This window comes from Ranitomeya imitator, chromosome 1 (assembly GCF_032444005.1).
Source record: "Ranitomeya imitator isolate aRanImi1 chromosome 1, aRanImi1.pri, whole genome shotgun sequence".
NCBI lineage: Eukaryota > Metazoa > Chordata > Amphibia > Anura > Dendrobatidae > Ranitomeya > Ranitomeya imitator.
In genome coordinates, this window is record NC_091282.1 from 505,814,164 (window position 1) to 505,837,160 (window position 22,997).

The window sequence follows — 22,997 nt, forward strand, 5'->3', positions numbered from 1 at the left end:
TGTAGCCGGCAACGTGACCTGCAAACGCCATGCAGGCACAGGAACTGAAATTAAAAGGGAACCTGGCCCCACCCCCCCAGGTGTTTCTATGTATAACAGCCACCTAGTACAGCAGTTACTGCTGCATTTGTACAAGGTGGCTGACTTTTTCCTCCTTGCCCACGTGGAACTCAACACGTACAAAATGTGTCTCATTGAGACATTCCACTGTCCCTGAGGTGTGACTTTCCTTTGTAATGATACGCAGCACCCCACCTTGGTAGCGTTTCCCGTCTTTTGTCATCATGGTTAGCTGGCTGCGCCTGTGCATCCGCCCTGCTAGAAACAACGCCCCTCGTTGTCATATTTATTTTGTCAGCGAGGGTGTGGTTTATGGGCACGAGCAGTGCATATGTTCGCCTGTCTTAACTCATCTCCTTCCGCCTTCTTCAGACTGTGCGGCCTCCTGGCCGTGGTAGGCGATAAGGGATCAGCTGAGGCCGCCCAGTCTGGAGCAGGTGTAAGGACATGTGTAAGCGGCAAACCTATTTACTGCACAAGGCCACGAATCCCCAGCCACGCAGTGTGATTTTTTGAAAACACACTGTGGGTCTGGGATTCATGTCCATCGCTAACCGCAACCGGCCGACATGAAATGAGGTCAGAAGACAGGAAGCGCTCACAGCGCATGGCCAAGGGATCACAATAGCGCAGACTCCTGTACAGCAAATAACAACGCTCAGGAATCTGCGCCCAAGTACCTAGGTGCAAATTTTGACACCTGTGCTGCGTCTCGTTAAAAAGACAAGTCACGCCTCCACAACTGTTTGACAGTATAATGGGCTAAATAGTGTACGTGTTTTAGTCAGCGTGTGCAAGGAGCAAAACAAATAGAGCAAACCTTTTACTTGTGCAGCATTAATGCTGCACAAGGTGTGGCTCTTGTACCTTGCAACACCTGAGGGGGGGGTTAAAGGTAACCTTTGAAATTGGTTCAACTAGGCTTCGGCCTACACTCTGCTCCTCTACTCCTCCTGCTGACCCTGGGCTCAAACACCGCTAGTTTTGCCCGGAAATGCTAGCTGCACAGAGAAAAACACCAGCCAATGTGTTAGTGGGGTTCAGCACCGCCAGCTGTTCCCCTGCTGTGTAGTCGGCAAGTGTCCAGCACAAGCCACGCTGGCACAACAGAACAAAAGCTGCCACCAGTGCAGGCTTCGGCTACACTTTGCTCCTCTCCTCCTCCTGCTGACCCTGGGCTCAAACAACGCCAGTTTCTGCCCGGACATGCTAGCTGCACAGAGAAAAACACCAGCCAATGTGTTAGTGGGGTTCAGCACCGCCTGCTGTTCCCCCCGCTGTGTAGCCGGCATCGTGTCCCAGCACAAGCCACGCTGGCACAACCGACCAAAAAGCTGCCACCAGTGCAGGCTTCGGCCTACACTTTGCTCCTCTCCTCCTCCTCCTGCTGACCCTGGGCTCTAACACCGCTAGTTTTTGCCCGGACATGCAATCTGCACAGAGAAAAACACCAGTCAATGTGTCAGTGGGGTTCAGCAACGCCAGCTGTTCCCCCTGCTGTGTAGCTTGCAACGTGACCTGCAAACGCCACGCAGGCACATGAACTGAAATTGAAGGGAGCCTGCCCCCCCACCCACAGGTGTTTCTATGTATATCAGCCACCTTGTACAGCAGTACTGCTGCATTTGTACAAGGTGGCTGACTTTTTCTCCTTGCCCACGTGGAACTCAACACGTACAAAATGTGTCTCATTACAGACCATTACAATGTCCCTGAGGTGTGACTTTCCTTTGTAATGACACGCAGCACCACCCTTGTTAGCGCTGCCCGTCTTTTGACATCATTGGTTAGCCTGGCTGCGCCTGTGCATCTCCCCTGCTCGAAAACAACGGCCCTCGGTGTCTTATTTTTTTGGACAGCGAGGGTGTGATTGATGGGCATGTGCAGTGCATATGTTTGCCTGTGTTCACTCATCTCCTTCCGCCTTCTTCAGACTGTGCGGCCTCCTGGCCGTGGTAGGCGATAAGGGATCAGCTGAGGCCGCCCAGTCTGGAGCAGGTGTAAGGACATGTGTAAGCGGCAAACCTATTTACTGCACAAGGCCACGAATCCCAGCCACGCAGTGTGATTTTTTGAAAACACACTGTGGGTCTGGGGATTCATGTCCATCGCTAACCGCAACGGCCGACATGAAATGAAGGTCAGAAGACAGGAAGCGCTCACAGCGCATGGCCAAGGGATCACAATAGCGCAGACTCCTGTACAGCAAATAACAACGCTCAGGAATCTGCGCCCAGTACCTAGGTGCAAATTTTGACACCTGTGCTGCGTCTCGTTAAAAAGACAAGTCACGCCTCCACAACTGTTTGACAGTATAATGGGCTAAATAGTGTACGTGTTTTTAGTCAGCGTGTGCAAGGAGCAAAACAAATAGAGCAACCTTTCACTTGTGCAGCATTAATGCTGCACAAGGTGTGGCTCTTGTACCTTGCAAACACCTGAGGGGGGGGTTAAAGGTAACCTTTGAAATTGGTTCAACTAGGCTTCGGCCTACACTCTGCTCCTCTACTCCTCCTGCTGACCCTGGGCTCAAACACCGCTAGTTTTTGCCAGGAAATGCTAGCTGCACAGAGAAAAAACACCAGCCAATGTGTTAGTGGGGTTCAGCACCGCCAGCTGTTCCCCTGCTGTGTAGTCGGCAACGTGTCCAGCACAAGCCACGCTGGCACAACAGAACAAAAGCTGCCACCAGTGCAGGCTTCGGCCTACACTTTGCTCCTCTCCTCCTCCTGCTGACCCTGGGCTCTAACAACGCCAGTTTCTGCCCGGACATGCTAGCTGCACAGAGAAAAACACCAGCCAATGTGTTAGTGGGGTTCAGCACCGCCTGCTGTTCCCCCCGCTGTGTAGCCGGCATCGTGTCCAGCACAAGCCACGCTGGCACAACTGACCAAAAGCTGCCACCAGTGCAGGCTTCGGCCTACACTTTGCTCCTCTCCTCCTCCTCCTGCTGACCCTGGGCTCTAACACCGCTAGTTTTTGCCCGGACATGCAATCTGCACAGAGAAAAACACCAGTCAATGTGTCAGTGGGGTTCAGCAACGCCAGCTGTTCCCCTGCTGTGTAGCTTGCAACGTGACCTGCAAACGCCACGCAGGCACATGAACTGAAATTGAAGGGAGCCTGCCCCCCACCCACAGGTGTTTCTATGTATATCAGCCACCTTGTACAGCAGTACTGCTGCATTTGTACAAGGTGGCTGACTTTTTCTCCTTGCCCACGTGGAACTCAACACGTACAAAATGTGTCTCATTACAGACCATTACAATGTCCCTGAGGTGTGACTTTCCTTTTTAATGACACGCAGCACCCCCATTGTTAGCGCTGCCCGTCTCCTGACATCATTGGTTGGCTGGCTGTGCCTGTGCGTCCCCCTGCCCGACACAACGCCCCCCGTTGTCTCATATATTTTGACTGCGAGGGTGTGATTGATGGGCACGAGCAGTGCATATGTTCCCCTGTCTTCACTCCCCTCCTTCCGCCTTCTTCTGACTGTGCGGCCTCATGGCCGCGGCATGCGATAAGGGATCAGCTGAGGCCGCCCAGTCTGGAGCAGGTGTAAGGACATGTGTAAGCGGCAAACCTATTTACTGCACAAGGCCACGAATCCCAGCCACGCAGTGTGATTTTTTGAAAACACACTGTGGGTCTGGGATTCATGTCCATCGCTAACCGCAACGGCCGACATGAAATGAGGTCAGAAGACAGGAAGCGCTCACAGCGCATGGCCAAGGGATCACAATAGCGCAGACTCCTGTACAGCAAATAACAACGCTCAGGAATCTGCGCCCAGTACCTAGGTGCAAATTTTGACACCTGTGCTGCGTCTCGTTAAAAAGACAAGTCACGCCTCCACAACTGTTTGACAGTATAATGGGCTAAATAGTGTACGTGTTTTAGTCAGCGTGTGCAAGGAGCAAAACAAATAGAGCAACCTTTTACTTGTGCAGCATTAATGCTGCACAAGGTGTGGCTCTTGTACCTTGCAACACCTGAGGGGGGGGTTAAAGGTAACCTTTGAAATTGGTTCAACTAGGCTTCGGCCTACACTCTGCTCCTCTACTCCTCCTGTTGACCCTGGGCTCAAACACCGCTAGTTTTTGCCCGGAAATGCTAGCTGCACAGAGAAAAACACCAGCCAATGTGTTAGTGGGGTTCAGCACCGCCTGCTGTTCCCCCGCTGTGTAGCCGGCATCGTGTCCAGCACAAGCCACGCTGGCACAACCGACCAAAAGCTGCCACCAGTGCAGGCTTCGGCCTACACTTTGCTCCTCTCCTCCTCCTCCTGCTGACCCTGGGCTCTAACACCGCTAGTTTTTGCCCGGACATGCAATCTGCACAGAGAAAAACACCAGTCAATGTGTCAGTGGGGTTCAGCAACGCCAGCTGTTCCCCTGCTGTGTAGCTTGCAACGTGACCTGCAAATGCCACGCAGGCACATGAACTGAAATTGAAGGGAGCCTGCCCCCCACCCCCCCAGGTGTTTCTATGTATAACAGCCACCTTGTACAGCAGTACTGCTGCATTTGTACAAGGTGGCTGACTTTTTCTCCTTGCACACGTGGAACTCAACAAGTACAAAATGTGTCTCATTACAGACCATTACAATGTCCCTGAGGTGTGACTTTCCTTTTTAATGACACGCAGCACCCCCATTGTTAGCGCTGCCCGTCTCCTGACATCATTGGTTGGCTGGCTGTGCCTGTGCGTCCCCCCTGCCCGACACAACGCCCCCCGTTGTCTCATATATTTTGACTGCGAGGGTGTGATTGATGGGCACGAGCAGTGCATATGTTCCCCTGTTTTCACTCCCCTCCTTCCGCCTTCTTCTGACTGTGCGGCCTCATGGCCGCGGCATGCGATAAGGGATCAGCTGAGGCCGCCCAGTCTGAAGCAGGTGTAAGGACATGTGTGAGCGGCGAACATATTTACTGCACAAGGCCACGAATCCCAGCACCGCAGTGTGACTTTAGGAAAAGCCACTGTGGGTCTGGGATTTATGGCCATCGTTAACCGCACCGGCCAACATGAAATGAGGTCATGAGACGGCCTGCACTAACAGGGTATTGCCAAGGGATAACACAAGAGCGCAGTTTCCTGTACTGCAAATAACAACGGTAAGGAATCTGCGCACAGCACCTAGGTGTAAATTTGTACACCTGTGCTGCGTCTCCTTAAAAAGACTAGTAGTCACGCCTCCACTACTGTTTGACAGTATAATGGGCTAAATAGTGTACGTGTTTAATTCAGCGTGTGCAAGGAGCAAAATTAAATAGAGCAACCTTTGACTTGTGCATCATTAATGCTGTTCAAGGTGTGGCTCTTGTACCTTGCAACACCTGAGGGGGGGGTTAAAGGTAACCTTTGAAATTGGTTCAACTAGGCTTCGGCCTACACTCTGCTCCTCTACTCCTCCTGCTGACCCTGGGCTCAAACACCGCTAGTTTTTGCCCGGAACGGCTAGCTGCACAGAGAAAAACACCAGCCAATGTGTTAGTGGGGTTCAGCAACGCCAGCTGTTCCCCTGCTGTGTAGTCGGCAACGTGTCCAGCACAAGCCACGCTGGCACAACTGACCAAAAGCTGCCACCAGTGCAGGCTTCGGCCTACACTTTGCTCCTCTCCTCCTCCTGCTGACCCTGGGCTCAAACAACGCCAGTTTCTGCCCGGACATGCTAGCTGCACAGAGATAAACACCAGCCAATGTGTTAGTGGGGTTCAGCACCGCCAGCTGTTCCCCTGCTGTGTAGCTGGCAACGTGTCCTGCAAACGCCACGCAGGCACATGAACTGAAATTGAAGGGAGCCTGCCCCCCACCCCCCCAGGTGTTTCTATGTATAACAGCCACCTTGTACAGCAGTACTGCTGCATTTGTACAAGGTGGCTGACTTTTTCTCCTTGCACACGTGGAACTCAACAAGTACAAAATGTGTCTCATTACAGACCATTACAATGTCCCTGAGGTGTGACTTTCCTTTTTAATGACACGCAGCACCCCCATTGTTAGCGCTGCCCGTCTCCTGACATCATTGGTTGGCTGGCTGTGCCTGTGCGTCCCCCTGCCCGACACAACGCCCCCCGTTGTCTCATATATTTTGACTGCGAGGGTGTGATTGATGGGCACGAGCAGTGCATATGTTCCCCTGTCTTCACTCCCCTCCTTCCGCCTTCTTCTGACTGTGCGGCCTCATGGCCGCGGCATGCGATAAGGGATCAGCTGAGGCCGCCCAGTCTGAAGCAGGTGTAAGGACATGTGTGAGCGGCGAACATATTTACTGCACAAGGCCACGAATCCCAGCACCGCAGTGTGACTTTATGAAAAGCCACTGTGGGTCTGGGATTTATGGCCATCGTTAACCGCAGCGGCCAACATGAAATGAGGTCATGAGACGGCCTGCACTAACAGGGTATTGCCAAGGGATAACACAAGAGCGCAGTTTCCTGTACTGCAAATAACAACGGTAAGGAATCTGCGCACAGCACCTAGGTGTAAATTTGTACACCTGTGCTGCGTCACCTTAAAAAGACTAGTAGTCACGCCTCCACTACTGTTTGACAGTATAATGGGCTAAATAGTGTACGTGTTTAATTCAGCGTGTGCAAGGAGCAAAATTAAATAGAGCAACCTTTGACTTGTGCATCATTAATGCTGTTCAAGGTGTGGCTCTTGTACCTTGCAACACCTGAGGGGGGGGGTTAAAGGTAACCTTTGAAATTGGTTCAACTAGGCTTCGGCCTACACTCTGCTCCTCTACTCCTCCTGCTGACCCTGGGCTCAAACACCGCTAGTTTTTGCCCGGAAATGCTAGCTGCACAGAGAAAAACACCAGCCAATGTGTTAGTGGGGTTCAGCACCGCCAGCTGTTCCCCCGCTGTGTAGCCGGCATCGTGTCCAGCACAAGCCACGCTGGCACAACCGACCAAAAGCTGCCACCAGTGCAGGCTTCGGCCTACACTTTGCTCCTCTCCTCCTCCTCCTGCTGACCCTGGGCTCTAACACCGCTAGTTTTTGCCCGGACATGCAATCTGCACAGAGAAAAACACCAGTCAATGTGTCAGTGGGGTTCAGCAACGCCAGCTGTTCCCCTGCTGTGTAGCTTGCAACGTGACCTGCAAACGCCACGCAGGCACATGAACTGAAATTGAAGGGAGCCTGCCCCCCACCCACAGGTGTTTCTATGTATAACAGCCACCTTGTACAGCAGTACTGCTGCATTTGTACAAGGTGGCTGACTTTTTCTCCTTGCCCACGTGGAACTCAACACGTAGAAAATGTTTCTCATTAGAGACCATTACAATGTCCCTGAGGTGTGACTTTCCTTTGTAATGACACGCAGCACCACCCTTGTTAGCGCTGCCCGTCTTTTGACATCATTGGTTAGCTGGCTGCGCCTGTGCATCTCCCCTGCTCGAAACAACGCCCCTCGGTGTCTTATTTTTTTGGACAGCGAGGGTGTGATTGATGGGCATGTGCAGTGCATATGTTTGCCTGTGTTCACTCATCTCCTTCCGCCTTCTTCAGACTGGGTGTCCTCATGGCCTCGGCAGGCGATAAGGGATCAGATGAGGCCGTCCAGTCTGAAGCAGGTGTAAGGACATGTGTGAGCGGCAAACATATTTACTGCACCAGGGCACGAATCCCAGCACCGCAGTGTGATTTTTTAAAAACACACTGTGGGTCTGGGATTCATGTCCATCGCTAACCGCAACGGCCAACATGAAATGAGGTCATAAGACAGGAAGCGCTCACAGCGCATGGCCAAAGGATCACAAGAGCGCAGACTCCTGTACAGCAACTAACAACGCTCAGGAAGCTGCGCCCATGCAAAAAGGTGTTGTTTTCGACACCTGTGCTGCTTTTCTTTAAAAAGACAAGTCACGCCTCCACTACTGTTAAACAGTATAATGGGCTAAATAGTCTACGTGTTGCATTCAGCTTGTGCAAGTAGACAAATTAATAGAGCAACCTTTTACTTGTGCAGCATTAATGCTGCAGAAGGAGTGGCTCTTGTTCTTTGTAACACCTGAGGGGGGGTTAAAGGTAACCTTTGAAATTGGTTCAACTAGGCTTCGGCCTACACTCTGCTCCTCTCCTCCTCCTGCTGACCCTGGGCTCTAACAACGCTAGTTTTTGCCCGGAAATGCTAGCTGCACAGAGAAAAACACCAGCCAATGTGTTAGTGGGGTTCAGCAACGCCAGCTGTTCCCCCGCTGTGTAGCCGGCATCGTGTCCAGCACAAGCCACGCTGGCACAACCGACCAAAAGCTGCCACCAGTGCAGGCTTCGGCCTACACTTTGCTCCTCTCCTCCTCCTCCTGCTGACCCTGGGCTCAAACACCGCTAGTTTTTGCCCGGAAATGCTAGCTGCACAGAGAAAAACACCAGCCAATGTGTTAGTGGGGTTCAGCAACGCCAGCTGTTCCCCCGCTGTGTAGCCGGCATCGTGTCCAGCACAAGCCACGCTGGCACAACCGACCAAAAGCTGCCACCAGTGCAGGCTTCGGCCTACACTTTGCTCCTCTCCTCCTCCTCCTGCTGACCCTGGGCTCAAACACCGCTAGTTTTTGCCCGGAAATGCTAGCTGCACAGAGAAAAACACCAGCCAATGTGTTAGTGGGGTTCAGCACCGCCAGCTGTTCCCCTGCTGTGCAGCTTGCAACGTGACCTGCAAACGCCACGCAGGCACATGAACTGAAATTGAAGGGAGCCTGGCCCCCACCCCCAGGTGTTTCTATGTATAACAGCCACCTTGTACAGCAGTACTGCTGCATTTGTACAAGGTGGCTGATGTTTTCTCCTTGCCCACGTGGAACTCAACACGTACAAAATGTGTCTCTTTGAGACCATTCCACTGTCCCTGAGGTGTGACTTTCCTTTCTAATGATACGCAGCACCCCCCTTGGTAGCGCTTCCCGTCTTCTGACATCATTGGTTGGCTACTTGCGCCTGTTCGTCCGCCCTGCCTGAATAAAATGCTCCTCGTTGTCTTAATTATTTTGACTGCGAGGGTGTGATTGATGGGCACGAGCAGTGCATATCTTCGCCTGTCTTAACTCATCTCCTTCAGCCTTCTTCAGACTGTGCAGCCTCATGGCCGCGGCATGCGAGAAGGGATCAGCAGAGGCCGCCCAGTCTGAAGCAGGTGTAAGGACGTGTGTGAGCGGCCAAAATATTTACTGCTCAAGGCCACGAATCCCAGCACCGCAGTGTGGCTTTATGAAAAGACACTGTGGGTCTGGGATTTATGGCCATCGTTAACCGCACCGGCCAACATGAAATGATGTCATAAGATGGGCAGCGCTAACAGGGCATTGCCAAGGGATAACACAAGAGCGCAGACTCCTGTACAGCAAATAACAACGCTCAGGAAGCTGCTCCAAGCACCAAGGCGTTATTTTGGACACCTGTGCTGCGTCTCATCAAAAAACCAAGTCACGCATCCACTACAGTTTGACTGTAGAATGGGGTAAATTGTGTATGTCTTTCATTCAGCGTGTGCAAGTAGACAAATTAATAGAGCAACCTTTCACTTGTGCAGCATTAATACTGCACAAGGTGTGTCTCTTGTACTTTGTAACACCTGAGGGGGGGGTTAAAGGTTTCCTTTGAAATTGGTTCAACTAAGCTTCGGCCTACACTCTGCTCCTCTCCTCCTCCTCCTGCTTCAACACGGGCTCTAACATCGCTAGTTTTTGCCCGCAAGTGCTAGCTGCACAGAGAAAAACACACGCCATTGTGTTAGTGGGGTTCAGCAACGCCAGCTGTTCCCCCAGTGTGTAGCCGGCAAAGTGTCCTGCAAACGCAACGCAGACACAAAGCTGCCTCCAGTGCAGGCTTCGGCCTACACTCATCTCCCCCTGCTTACCCTTTGCTCCAACACCGCTAGTTGGGGCTCTAGGAAGACAATCTTTAATAGGCAAGGCAACGCATCCGTGTTCCAGCACCGCCAGCTGGTTCTCGGCAGTGTTCTTGTCACAGGTACTCCCTCGTGCCAAGCCTGGTTTCAGCACCGTCAGCTGTTTCCGGGTTGTGTCAACTTCACTGAGACGCCTATGCTTGCCCCGTCGTGGTGCGGTCGAGTTAGCCAACTCCAGGGTGCCTCCAGTTTAGGAGCTTCCTATGTGGGCTGCGTGAACTGGTAGTCAAGGCTGGTTCTGTAGTGCCAGTAGGCCCAGCTCCCCCTGTAGGACTGTTGGGGTTCGGTAACTGCGGCTGCCTCGCGGCCTAGCTGTTCTCTCCTCTCCTGTGGGCCTTCGGGTCCACCACCTGGTTCCAGCACCGTCAGCTGGTTCCGGGCCGAGCCTTTGGCTTAGGTGCCTCCTCCTGGGTATCCGAGTTCCGCCAACGCCAGGCGGTCCTTGGTAGTGCTTTTAAGCGCGGGCACCTACAGCTTAGTAACCGGGTTCCAGCACCGTCAGCTGGTCCTCGGTCGTGCCATTGGCTCTTGCACACTGGGGCAACGCATCCGGGTTCCAGCACCGCCAGCTGGTTCTCGGCAGTGTTTTTGTCACAGGTACTCCCTCGTGCCAAGCCTGGTTTCAGCACCGTCAGCTGTTTCCGGGTTGTGTCAAGCTCACTGAGACACCTATGCTTGCCTCGTCGTGGTGCGGTCGGGTTAGCCAACTCCAGGGTGCCTCCAGTTTAGGAGCTTCCTATGTGGGCTGCGTGAACTGGTAGTCAAGGCTGGTTCTGTAGTGCCAGTAGGCCCAGCTCCCCCTGTAGGACTGTTGGGGTTCGGTAACTGCGGCTGCCTCGCGGCCTAGCTGTTCTCTCCTCTCCTGTGGACCTTCGGGTCCACCACCTGGTTCCAGCACCGTCAGCTGGTTCCGGGCCGAGCCTTTGGCTTAGGTGCCTCCTCCTGGGTATCCGAGTTCCGCCAACGCCAGGCGGTCCTTGGTAGTGCTTTTAAGCGCGGGCACCTACAGCTTAGTAACCGGGTTCCAGCACCGTCAGCTGGTCCTCGGTCGTGCCATTGGCTCTTGCACACTGGGGCAACGCATCCGGGTTCCAGCACCGCCAGCTGGTTCTCGGCAGTGTTCTTGTCACAGGTACTCCCTCGTGCCAAGCCTGGTTTCAGCACCGTCAGCTGTTTCCGGGTTGTGTCAAGCTCACTGAGACACCTATGCTTGCCTCGTCGTGGTGCGGTCGGGTTAGCCAACTCCAGGGTGCCTCCAGTTTAGGAGCTTCCTATGTGGGCTGCGTGAACTGGTAGTCAAGGCTGGTTCTGTAGTGCCAGTAGGCCCAGCTCCCCCTGTAGGACTGTTGGGGTTCGGTAACTGCGGCTGCCTCGCGGCCTAGCTGTTCTCTCCTCTCCTGTGGACCTTCGGGTCCACCACCTGGTTCCAGCACCGTCAGCTGGTTCCGGGCCGAGCCTTTGGCTTAGGTGCCTCCTCCTGGGTATCCGAGTTCCGCCAACGCCAGGCGGTCCTTGGTAGTGCTTTTAAGCGCGGGCACCTACAGCTTAGTAACCGGGTTCCAGCACCGTCAGCTGGTCCTCGGTCGTGCCATTGGCTCTTGCACACTGGGGCAACGCATCCGGGTTCCAGCACCGCCAGCTGGTTCTCGGCAGTGTTCTTGTCACAGGTACTCCCTCGTGCCAAGCCTGGTTTCAGCACCGTCAGCTGTTTCCGGGTTGTGTCAAGCTCACTGAGACACCTATGCTTGCCTCGTCGTGGTGCGGTCGGGTTAGCCAACTCCAGGGTGCCTCCAGTTTAGGAGCTTCCTATGTGGGCTGCGTGAACTGGTAGTCAAGGCTGGTTCTGTAGTGCCAGTAGGCCCAGCTCCCCCTGTAGGACTGTTGGGGTTCGGTAACTGCGGCTGCCTCGCGGCCTAGCTGTTCTCTCCTCTCCTGTGGGCCTTGGGGTCCACCACCTGGTTCCAGCACCGTCAGCTGGTTCCGGGCCGAGCCTTTGGCTTAGGTGCCTCCTCCTGGGTATCCGAGTTCCGCCAACGCCAGGCGGTCCTTGGTAGTGCTTTTAAGCGCGGGCACCTACAGCTTAGTAACCGGGTTCCAGCACCGTCAGCTGGTCCTCGGTCGTGCCATTGGCTCTTGCACACTGGGGCAACGCATCCGGGTTCCAGCACCGCCAGCTGGTTCTCGGCAGTGTTTTTGTCACAGGTACTCCCTCGTGCCAAGCCTGGTTTCAGCACCGTCAGCTGTTTCCGGGTTGTGTCAAGCTCACTGAGACACCTATGCTTGCCCCGTCGTGGTGCGGTCGAGTTAGCCAACTCCAGGGTGCCTCCAGTTTAGGAGCTTCCTATGTGGGCTGCGTGAACTGGTAGTCAAGGCTGGTTCTGTAGTGCCAGTAGGCCCAGCTCCCCCTGTAGGACTGTTGGGGTTCGGTAACTGCGGCTGCCTCGCGGCCTAGCTGTTCTCTCCTCTCCTGTGGGCCTTGGGGTCCACCACCTGGTTCCAGCACCGTCAGCTGGTTCCGGGCCGAGCCTTTGGCTTAGGTACCTCCTCCTGGGTATCCGAGTTCCGCCAACGCCAGGCGGTCCTTGGTAGTGCTTTTAAGCGCGGGCACCTACAGCTTAGTAACCGGGTTCCAGCACCGTCAGCTGGTCCTCGGTCGTGCCATTGGCTCTTGCACACTGGGGCAACGCATCCGGGTTCCAGCACCGCCAGCTGGTTCTCGGCAGTGTTTTTGTCACAGGTACTCCCTCGTGCCAAGCCTGGTTTCAGCACCGTCAGCTGTTTCCGGGTTGTGTCAAGCTCACTGAGACACCTATGCTTGCCTCGTCGTGGTGCGGTCGGGTTAGCCAACTCCAGGGTGCCTCCAGTTTAGGAGCTTCCTATGTGGGCTGCGTGAACTGGTAGTCAAGGCTGGTTCTGTAGTGCCAGTAGGCCCAGCTCCCCCTGTAGGACTGTTGGGGTTCGGTAACTGCGGCTGCCTCGCGGCCTAGCTGTTCTCTCCTCTCCTGTGGGCCTTGGGGTCCACCACCTGGTTCCAGCACCGTCAGCTGGTTCCGGGCCGAGCCTTTGGCTTAGGTGCCTCCTCCTGGGTATCCGAGTTCCGCCAACGCCAGGCGGTCCTTGGTAGTGCTTTTAAGCGCGGGCACCTACAGCTTAGTAACCGGGTTCCAGCACCGTCAGCTGGTCCTCGGTCGTGCCATTGGCTCTTGCACACTGGGGCAACGCATCCGGGTTCCAGCACCGCCAGCTGGTTCTCGGCAGTGTTTTTGTCACAGGTACTCCCTCGTGCCAAGCCTGGTTTCAGCACCGTCAGCTGTTTCCGGGTTGTGTCAAGCTCACTGAGACACCTATGCTTGCCTCGTCGTGGTGCGGTCGGGTTAGCCAACTCCAGGGTGCCTCCAGTTTAGGAGCTTCCTATGTGGGCTGCGTGAACTGGTAGTCAAGGCTGGTTCTGTAGTGCCAGTAGGCCCAGCTCCCCCTGTAGGACTGTTGGGGTTCGGTAACTGCGGCTGCCTCGCGGCCTAGCTGTTCTCTCCTCTCCTGTGGACCTTCGGGTCCACCACCTGGTTCCAGCACCGTCAGCTGGTTCCGGGCCGAGCCTTTGGCTTAGGTGCCTCCTCCTGGGTATCCGAGTTCCGCCAACGCCAGGCGGTCCTTGGTAGTGCTTTTAAGCGCGGGCACCTACAGCTTAGTAACCGGGTTCCAGCACCGTCAGCTGGTCCTCGGTCGTGCCATTGGCTCTTGCACACTGGGGCAACGCATCCGGGTTCCAGCACCGCCAGCTGGTTCTCGGCAGTGTTTTTGTCACAGGTACTCCCTCGTGCCAAGCCTGGTTTCAGCACCGTCAGCTGTTTCCGGGTTGTGTCAAGCTCACTGAGACACCTATGCTTGCCTCGTCGTGGTGCGGTCGGGTTAGCCAACTCCAGGGTGCCTCCAGTTTAGGAGCTTCCTATGTGGGCTGCGTGAACTGGTAGTCAAGGCTGGTTCTGTAGTGCCAGTAGGCCCAGCTCCCCCTGTAGGACTGTTGGGGTTCGGTAACTGCGGCTGCCTCGCGGCCTAGCTGTTCTCTCCTCTCCTGTGGACCTTCGGGTCCACCACCTGGTTCCAGCACCGTCAGCTGGTTCCGGGCCGAGCCTTTGGCTTAGGTGCCTCCTCCTGGGTATCCGAGTTCCGCCAACGCCAGGCGGTCCTTGGTAGTGCTTTTAAGCGCGGGCACCTACAGCTTAGTAACCGGGTTCCAGCACCGTCAGCTGGTCCTCGGTCGTGCCATTGGCTCTTGCACACTGGGGCAACGCATCCGGGTTCCAGCACCGCCAGCTGGTTCTCGGCAGTGTTTTTGTCACAGGTACTCCCTCGTGCCAAGCCTGGTTTCAGCACCGTCAGCTGTTTCCGGGTTGTGTCAAGCTCACTGAGACACCTATGCTTGCCTCGTCGTGGTGCGGTCGGGTTAGCCAACTCCAGGGTGCCTCCAGTTTAGGAGCTTCCTATGTGGGCTGCGTGAACTGGTAGTCAAGGCTGGTTCTGTAGTGCCAGTAGGCCCAGCTCCCCCTGTAGGACTGTTGGGGTTCGGTAACTGCGGCTGCCTCGCGGCCTAGCTGTTCTCTCCTCTCCTGTGGACCTTCGGGTCCACCACCTGGTTCCAGCACCGTCAGCTGGTTCCGGGCCGAGCCTTTGGCTTAGGTGCCTCCTCCTGGGTATCCGAGTTCCGCCAACGCCAGGCGGTCCTTGGTAGTGCTTTTAAGCGCGGGCACCTACAGCTTAGTAACCGGGTTCCAGCACCGTCAGCTGGTCCTCGGTCGTGCCATTGGCTCTTGCACACTGGGGCAACGCATCCGGGTTCCAGCACCGCCAGCTGGTTCTCGGCAGTGTTTTTGTCACAGGTACTCCCTCGTGCCAAGCCTGGTTTCAGCACCGTCAGCTGTTTCCGGGTTGTGTCAAGCTCACTGAGACACCTATGCTTGCCTCGTCGTGGTGCGGTCGGGTTAGCCAACTCCAGGGTGCCTCCAGTTTAGGAGCTTCCTATGTGGGCTGCGTGAACTGGTAGTCAAGGCTGGTTCTGTAGTGCCAGTAGGCCCAGCTCCCCCTGTAGGACTGTTGGGGTTCGGTAACTGCGGCTGCCTCGCGGCCTAGCTGTTCTCTCCTCTCCTGTGGGCCTTGGGGTCCACCACCTGGTTCCAGCACCGTCAGCTGGTTCCGGGCCGAGCCTTTGGCTTAGGTGCCTCCTCCTGGGTATCCGAGTTCCGCCAACGCCAGGCGGTCCTTGGTAGTGCTTTTAAGCGCGGGCACCTACAGCTTAGTAACCGGGTTCCAGCACCGTCAGCTGGTCCTCGGTCGTGCCATTGGCTCTTGCACACTGGGGCAACGCATCCGGGTTCCAGCACCGCCAGCTGGTTCTCGGCAGTGTTCTTGTCACAGGTACTCCCTCGTGCCAAGCCTGGTTTCAGCACCGTCAGCTGTTTCCGGGTTGTGTCAACTTCACTGAGACGCCTATGCTTGCCCCGTCGTGGTGCGGTCGAGTTAGCCAACTCCAGGGTGCCTCCAGTTTAGGAGCTTCCTATGTGGGCTGCGTGAACTGGTAGTCAAGGCTGGTTATGTAGTGCCAGTAGGCCCAGCTCCCCCTGTAGGACTGTTGGGGTTCGGTAACTGCGGCTGCCTCGCGGCCTAGCTGTTCTCTCCTCTCCTGTGGGCCTTCGGGTCCACCACCTGGTTCCAGCACCGTCAGCTGGTTCTCGGCAGTGTCTTTTGCTCTTGTACCTTCTGCTCCCCATCCTGGTTCCAGTACCGTCAGCTGGTTCCGGGCAGAGCCTTTGGCTTAGGTGCCTCCTTCTGGGTATCCAAGTTCCACCAACGTCAGGTGGTCCTTGGTAGTGCTTTCAGGCACGGGTACCTCCTGCTTAGTAACCGGGTTCCAGTAACGTCAGCTGGTCCTCGGTAGTTCCATTGGCTCTTGGACCTTTGGCTACCCATCCGGGTTCCAGTACCGTCAGCTGGTTCTCGGCAGTGTCTTTTGCTCTTGTACCTTCTGCTCCCCATCCTGGTTCCAGTAACGTCAGCTGGTTCCGGGCAGAGCCTTTGGCTTAGGTGCCTCCTTCTGGGTATCCGAGTTCCGTCAACGTCAGGCGGTCCTTGGTAGTGCTTTTTAGCACGGGTACCTCCTGCTTAGTAACCGGGTTCCAGTAACGTCAGCTGGTCCTCGGTAGTTCCATAGGCTCTTGAACCTTCGGGTAGCCATCCGAGTTCCAGTTCCATCAGCTGGTTCTTGGCATTTTCTCAGCCTTCTTGTACCTTCTGCTACATTTCCAAGTTGAAGACCCTAACGTCGACGACCCGGAAGACCACCACGATGACGACGACACGGAAGACCACCCCGATGACGACGACGACGACGGCGGAGACGACGACGGCGGAGATGACGACACTGGAGACGACGACCCTGGAGACGACAACATGGAAGACCGAGAAGCAGAAGAACAAGAGGCTGCAGAACAAAGAGCAGAAGAACATTAAGCATAAGACTTAATATCAGAGCAAAAGATATTATCTAAATTATATGCAGAAGAAGACTAAGCAGTGTATGGGGGTGAGTCCGTTCCTCCTCGTGGTGCCCCTGGATAAAGCCTGATGCTGCAGGCCAAACTGAACGCGGACAAATGTAACTTTTGTGACTGGCAGAACGGAAGGTGTAATCTTCAAACTTTTATAGATAACAACTACGGGAATGCCTGTCACAAATGAGAATATGATGAAGAAGTAGAATAGGAAGAATAATAACAGTGGAATAAAAAGAATATGTAGAATAAGAAGAATAATAATAGTTGAATAAAATGAATATGAAGAATGTAATAAAAAAAAAAAAAAAAAGGTAAAGGATGAAGAAGAAGATGAATAAGGTGAAGAAGAAGTTGATGTCAAAGATGCTGATGCTGATGATGATGAAGATGAAAGTGTGGGAAAAGAAAAAAAAAAAGAAAAAAAAGAAGGGGAAGGGCGTGGAATAGTGAAACATCAATATCTGACAAAATAAAAAAAAAATTTACATAGTCAATATCTTTGTCACTCCGAACGTCTTAAAAAAAAACAAAAAACATGCTATTCTATTTGATTGGGATAAACCTCTATGACTTTAATGTCTCCGCCACCTCCCCAAATACATCCGGCATTATTCTTAGTTGTTTTCCTTCATGTAGAATGAACCTACAAGGAAAGAAAGGGTTTATTTTAATTCCGATATTTTGGTCCCATTGACTTGCATTGGGATCGGGTATCGGTATCGGCGATATCCGATATTTTTTGAATATCGGCCGATCCAAACCGATACCGATACTTTCCGATATCGGAAGGTATCGCTCAACACTACAAGTCACACAAAAGCAGGTATTTACTTACCTGACACCTGACGTATACCAGTACATTTAGGACTCGACTTTGTCTCCGAGTACCCAGGACTTTGGGTTATTGTCAGTCTGTGCCTCCAGCAAATGTCTTTATACTGTGGTGGTGCATGCGCAGTGAATACAACCACAGAACTGTTCATAACCTTGCCAGTCTTGAAGACATACACTGGAGCCAGATGCTCCTGATTCATGAAGAGGCATACACCGCTTCATGAATCAGGAACTTCTGATGAGTGGCATACACCTCTGTGTGTGTCTCGCCATTAATCCTACTCCACTCCCTGATGGAGTAAGATTTGTGGCTTAGCAAACGTCAGAACTCGTCCCAAATTTGACAAGTGATGGTTGCCTTTGTCCTGCCCAAGTTCGGCCCACTTTGTTGAAGCTGAACGAAAATAATGTGAAAACTTCAAAAGTTGCAGAATTGTAGTGCAACTGCTAGTTGGACCAAAATTAAGCAACTTTGTAAAGATTTTTAGACCAGAATACTGATGTAAAAGCTTTGATAAATCAGACTAAAAATATGTAATTAATGAGAATAGATATGCATGTGTTTATTATAAATAATACTTTTTATCTCCAGGGCTGTAAAGTAGTTGGATCTGCTGGGTCAGATGAAAAAGTTGCATATTTAAAAGAAATTGGTTTTGATGAAGCATTTAACTACAAGACAGTGAGCTCTTTGGATGAAGCTCTGAAGAAGGCCTCTCCGGAAGGCTATGACTGCTATTTTGAACATGTAAGTTAGAAACTGTTATGAAACAATCTGGTAAATTAGAGGCATTTTTGCAACATCAAAAATGGATCAAATTGAAAAGTGCTTGTAAAAATAAGCAACTTTGCAATTTAGTTGCTATTAAAGATCATCATTTACTTGCTATTAAAGTCCTACTGGGCTGACAAGGTTCCGTTTCAAAGGTGCTAGTGAAAAGGGTCTTTCAGACTGTCAGGGTTGTGAGCTAGTGTATCACATCAGCAGCTGCATGGGTCACCCTCTCTCATTCCTTGTGCCTGTGTGGACAAGGAGTGTCTGTTTAAAACTGTGCCAAGCTGACCTTACTTATCTCAAGGGTGTTCGGAATGCCCCATTGGTGAAAGTGGGGAGACTGACACTGTGGCTCCCAGACCTGCAGGCCTCCACTTACTTTCAGTTAACTACCCGTGTTACTATTGTAGTGTAGCGAGGCTGGTGCATTGTGACAGATTAGCAGGGACCACAGGAAAGTTAAAAACAAATGTGTATTAGTAGTGTATAATTCATATGATTCGTCAAACTCAATCTGACAGGTGCCCCGCCCCTATCAAAGTGTATCAAAGTGTGTAACTCCTCCCCTCCCCTTGTCTGACGGCTGGTAGCCAGCTGTCCCTCCTTGTTTGATTTCCCCCTTTTGATATCGTTTAATATAGTTTAATTTGTTGCATTTTGATATTATTCCCGTATTTTTGTGGAATAACACATGTTTATAATTATATCCTAGTCGTGTATTTATTTTACACGTGGTTTATAACACCTTTCTCATTTGTTTTATATTAGATTTTATACGTAGCCCCGAGTTTGATTCTGTAAGCTGTGTTTTATTCACAGTGTATTCATATAGTGGAGAACTTATAACACACCAAGCTGTTTATTTGTGATCCTACTGAACATTATGGTGAACATTAACTAAATGTTTATTTTCACAAACAGAAGAGCCATTTTATTTATGGACCTACTGAACATTAACTAAATGGTGGGGTTATTTGCGGGTCAGAGGTTTATAAAGCCTAGGTCAATTGCTGTTGTAATCGCTTTACCAATAAATGTTTATTTACACAAACAGAAAAGTTATTGTGGCCTGTAGCTGTCTATTTGTTTTTTGTATTCGCTTCCTTAGAAAACTTATTTGTAATTCTACTGAACATTAACAGTAAATTGTAAGCTGTGTTTATTCACAGTGTAGCAGATTTTCTCCTACAGAAAAGTTATTGTGTCCTGTAGCTGTCTATTTGTTTTTGTATTCGCTTCCTTAGAAAACTTATTTGTGTTTCGACGGATCATTAACAGTAAATTGTAAGCTGTGTTTATTCACAGTGTAGCAGATTTTCTCCTTGTGGCTGCCTTATATACACAAACAGAAAAGTTACTGGACAACTTATTTTATATGGCAGAATATCATATTAATTTTACAGGTGCCTGTGTTGTCTATAATTTGACCCCATTTTATTCAAAGACATCTAACATATACAGACTTTTAAAGCTTTTTTTTTTTTACATTTCTATTGGCGTCAATGAACATACATCATTACACTTCTTACAAAATAATTAATATAGCGTTAATTTACATTTCTATTGGTGTTACATTTCTATTGGCGGTACTTTTGCACATGTATTACGGGCGTCTTTAAAAATATGAAACACATTTTAAGCTAACCGCACTCACTTTACACAATCAGAAAAAAGGAAACACACTTTAAGTTAGCTAACAGCATGATGCTGACAAATGCATCTTTGCGGAATCTGAACACAACACATACAACACACATGACAAGCATACACACACAACATACAGAGCACATACAACACATGCGACACACACAACAAACTCACATAACATACAAAACACACACAGCACATACAACACACACGACAAGCATACACACACACAACATACAGAACACATACAACACATGCGACACACACAACACACACAACAAATACACATGATTTTTGCACTTTATTAATATGATGGCCACATATAGTATTTTTTGATATCTCTTATTTCCCGGGTGTTACTTTTGTATATGTATTACTGTTTTTCTTGTTTTTGTGTAAAATCTCGGTCAGGCAGGCACGAACACACACAACAAACACACATAACATACAAAACACATACACAACACATACAACACACACGACAAGCATACACACACAACATACAGAGCACATACAACACATGCGACACACACAACAAACACACATAACATACAAAACACACACAGCACATACAACACACACGACAAGCATACACACACACAACATACAGAACACATACAACACATGCGACACACACAACACACACAACAAATACACATGATTTTTGCACTTTATTAATATGATGGCCACATATAGTATTTTTTGATATCTCTTATTTCCCGGGTGTTACTTTTGTATATGTATTACTGTTTTTCTTGTTTTTGTGTAAAATCTCGGTCAGGCAGGCACGAACACACACACACACACACACACACAACACAGAACACACACACAACAAACACACATAACATACAAAACACACACACAACACATACAACACACACGACAAGCATACACACACAACATAACAGAACACATACAACACATGCGACACACACAACACACACACACACAACAAATACACATGATTTTTGGCCGGTATACAGTAACAGCCGGCATCATGACTGAGTGTAACATTGCACTCAATACTGTGCAAAGGGTCTCAATACTTATGGCCGTGTGATATTTCAGTTTTTCTTTTTAATAAATTCGCAAAAAATCTACATTTCTGTTTTGTTCAGGCATGATGGCGTGCAGGGTGTACATTAATATATATATATATATATATATATATATATCTCAGAATGCAGCTGAATAGTATTGCTAATTAGTCCATATAAATAGAAAATTATGTAGAAACCCAAAGTTTTGATAAGTGTATGAAAATACACCAATATTAACTATTTGTGCTATTTTAGGCGTAAAATTGGCCTATATGTATAGCAGTCAGGAGTTGGGGCGATGAAATATGTGTTACAAGCGTAGTGAATTGCAGATATATTCTACAGTGTATGTCATTTTGAGAAATGTGGGGCATAACCAATTACCTATTACGGCCACATTTCTATGCAGTGTATTTTAGAACCAGTGTTTCTGGCGGCAGACTGTAATGTGTAAGGTTTCTCATTTTTATATATTGTATTTTATAACACACCATGCCGTTTATATAATAATCACAGTTGTGTCTCTATAGGACAACGTGGCTTACAAAGACATTTCAATAATATAAGTGTGAAACTGACAGACAAGCACAGCGGTGTCTCTACAGGACATGCTGGGCACTAGACAGCCAGAGTTTCTGTGGGGGAGATATACTAACAGAGTTTCTGTTGACCCAAAAAACCGGTGTAGAACGTACACAGAGAGCAACTTACAATATTTACTAAGGTAGCGGAAATGAGTTTACTGCAGTTATCAGAGCATTGTATTTTATTTGACAGCCACAAGTCACACAGGTCATGATGATAGTGTATTTGCAGCATGTTATTTAGAAATAAAGAATCCTTTTTTTTTTTTGTATTCGCCCGCATTTTATATAAAATCTGCATAAAAAAATCTTCTTGGCTACACCAAAACACGTAAGAAACAAATGTATAACTTTTAGATCTACCGCATCCGCAGATATTATTTCAGCGTTCTTTAATTCTACATTATTTTAGCACATATTAATTTCACAACTTTTATATGATATTTATAACACTCATTTTATATGAGTTTTCTAACACATTCTCACGGGGATATTATATATATATTTTGTGTTTTGCGCAATTATTTGACACTGTAATTCGCATTTTATATAAAATATGCATAAAAAAATCTTCACATTCTCACGGGAATATTATATATATATTTATATTTTGTGTTCTGCATCATTATTTGACACTGTAATTCGCATTTTATATAAAATCTGCATAAAAAATCTTCTTGGCTGCACCAAAACACGTAAGAAACAAATGTATAACTTTTAACGCTGCCGCATCCGCAGATATTATTCCAGCGTTCTTTAATTCTACATTATTTTATCACATATTAATTTCACAACTTTTATATGATATTTATAACACATTCTCATTTATAAGGGATTTATAACACAATATTGTAAAATCATTTATTGTTTCGCGGCCTTACTAATATCCTTTGAAAATAAATTCAGCATTATTATTCCATGCTGTAACATTTCTATTCTGCAGCCGCCTGTTTAGTAAAAATTCAGCATTCTTTTTATATCTTTGGTTTATATTATATTAGCTTTTTGATAATCCCGGGAGTGCCATCTATCTAGCCCTAGTATTTTTGTTATCTCAAAAGGGTGTGACACAGTCACATATATTATTCCAGCATTCTTTAATTCTACATTATTTTAGCACATATTAATTTCACAACTTTTATATGATATTTATAACACTCATTTTATATGAGTTTTCTAACACATTCTCACGGGTATATTATATATATATATATATTTTGTGTTATGCACCATTATTTGACACTGTAATTCGCATTTTATATGCCGCTGCTTTTTCTTGTTTTTTGTGTAAAAATCTCTGGCAGACAGGCACAGCTGTATCTCTACAAGACATGCTGGGCACACCAGAGACATTGGAAATTGGAGTTTATAATGTCGAATTCAGAAAATAACCATTTTATATTGAATGACTAATGATTTCTATATAGAATAAATTACTTGGCACTCAAGAGATAGTCTTTGCAAGATAAAACGTGAACAATTCGTTTATTAGGTGCATCCAGTTCCACATAAATTGAACGTTTTCGGTCTAATCATAAGACCTTCATCAGAAAGGTTATTGAGTACTGTAATACATGCGTAGAAAAACAC

The 22,997-nt window shown here is 49.6% G+C and overlaps 1 protein-coding gene across 2 annotated transcripts in view; it reads left to right on the top strand.

Moving 5' to 3' along the window:
- Positions 1-22,997, top strand: part of LOC138676811 (prostaglandin reductase 1-like) — a 92,960-nt gene that overhangs the window by 34,989 nt on the left and 34,974 nt on the right. For both annotated transcript variants that reach the window (XM_069766449.1, XM_069766458.1), the window contains exon 7: positions 17,951-18,106. In XM_069766449.1, coding sequence (XP_069622550.1) covers positions 17,951-18,106 — 156 coding nt within the window. The remainder of the gene's footprint in view (positions 1-17,950; positions 18,107-22,997) is intronic.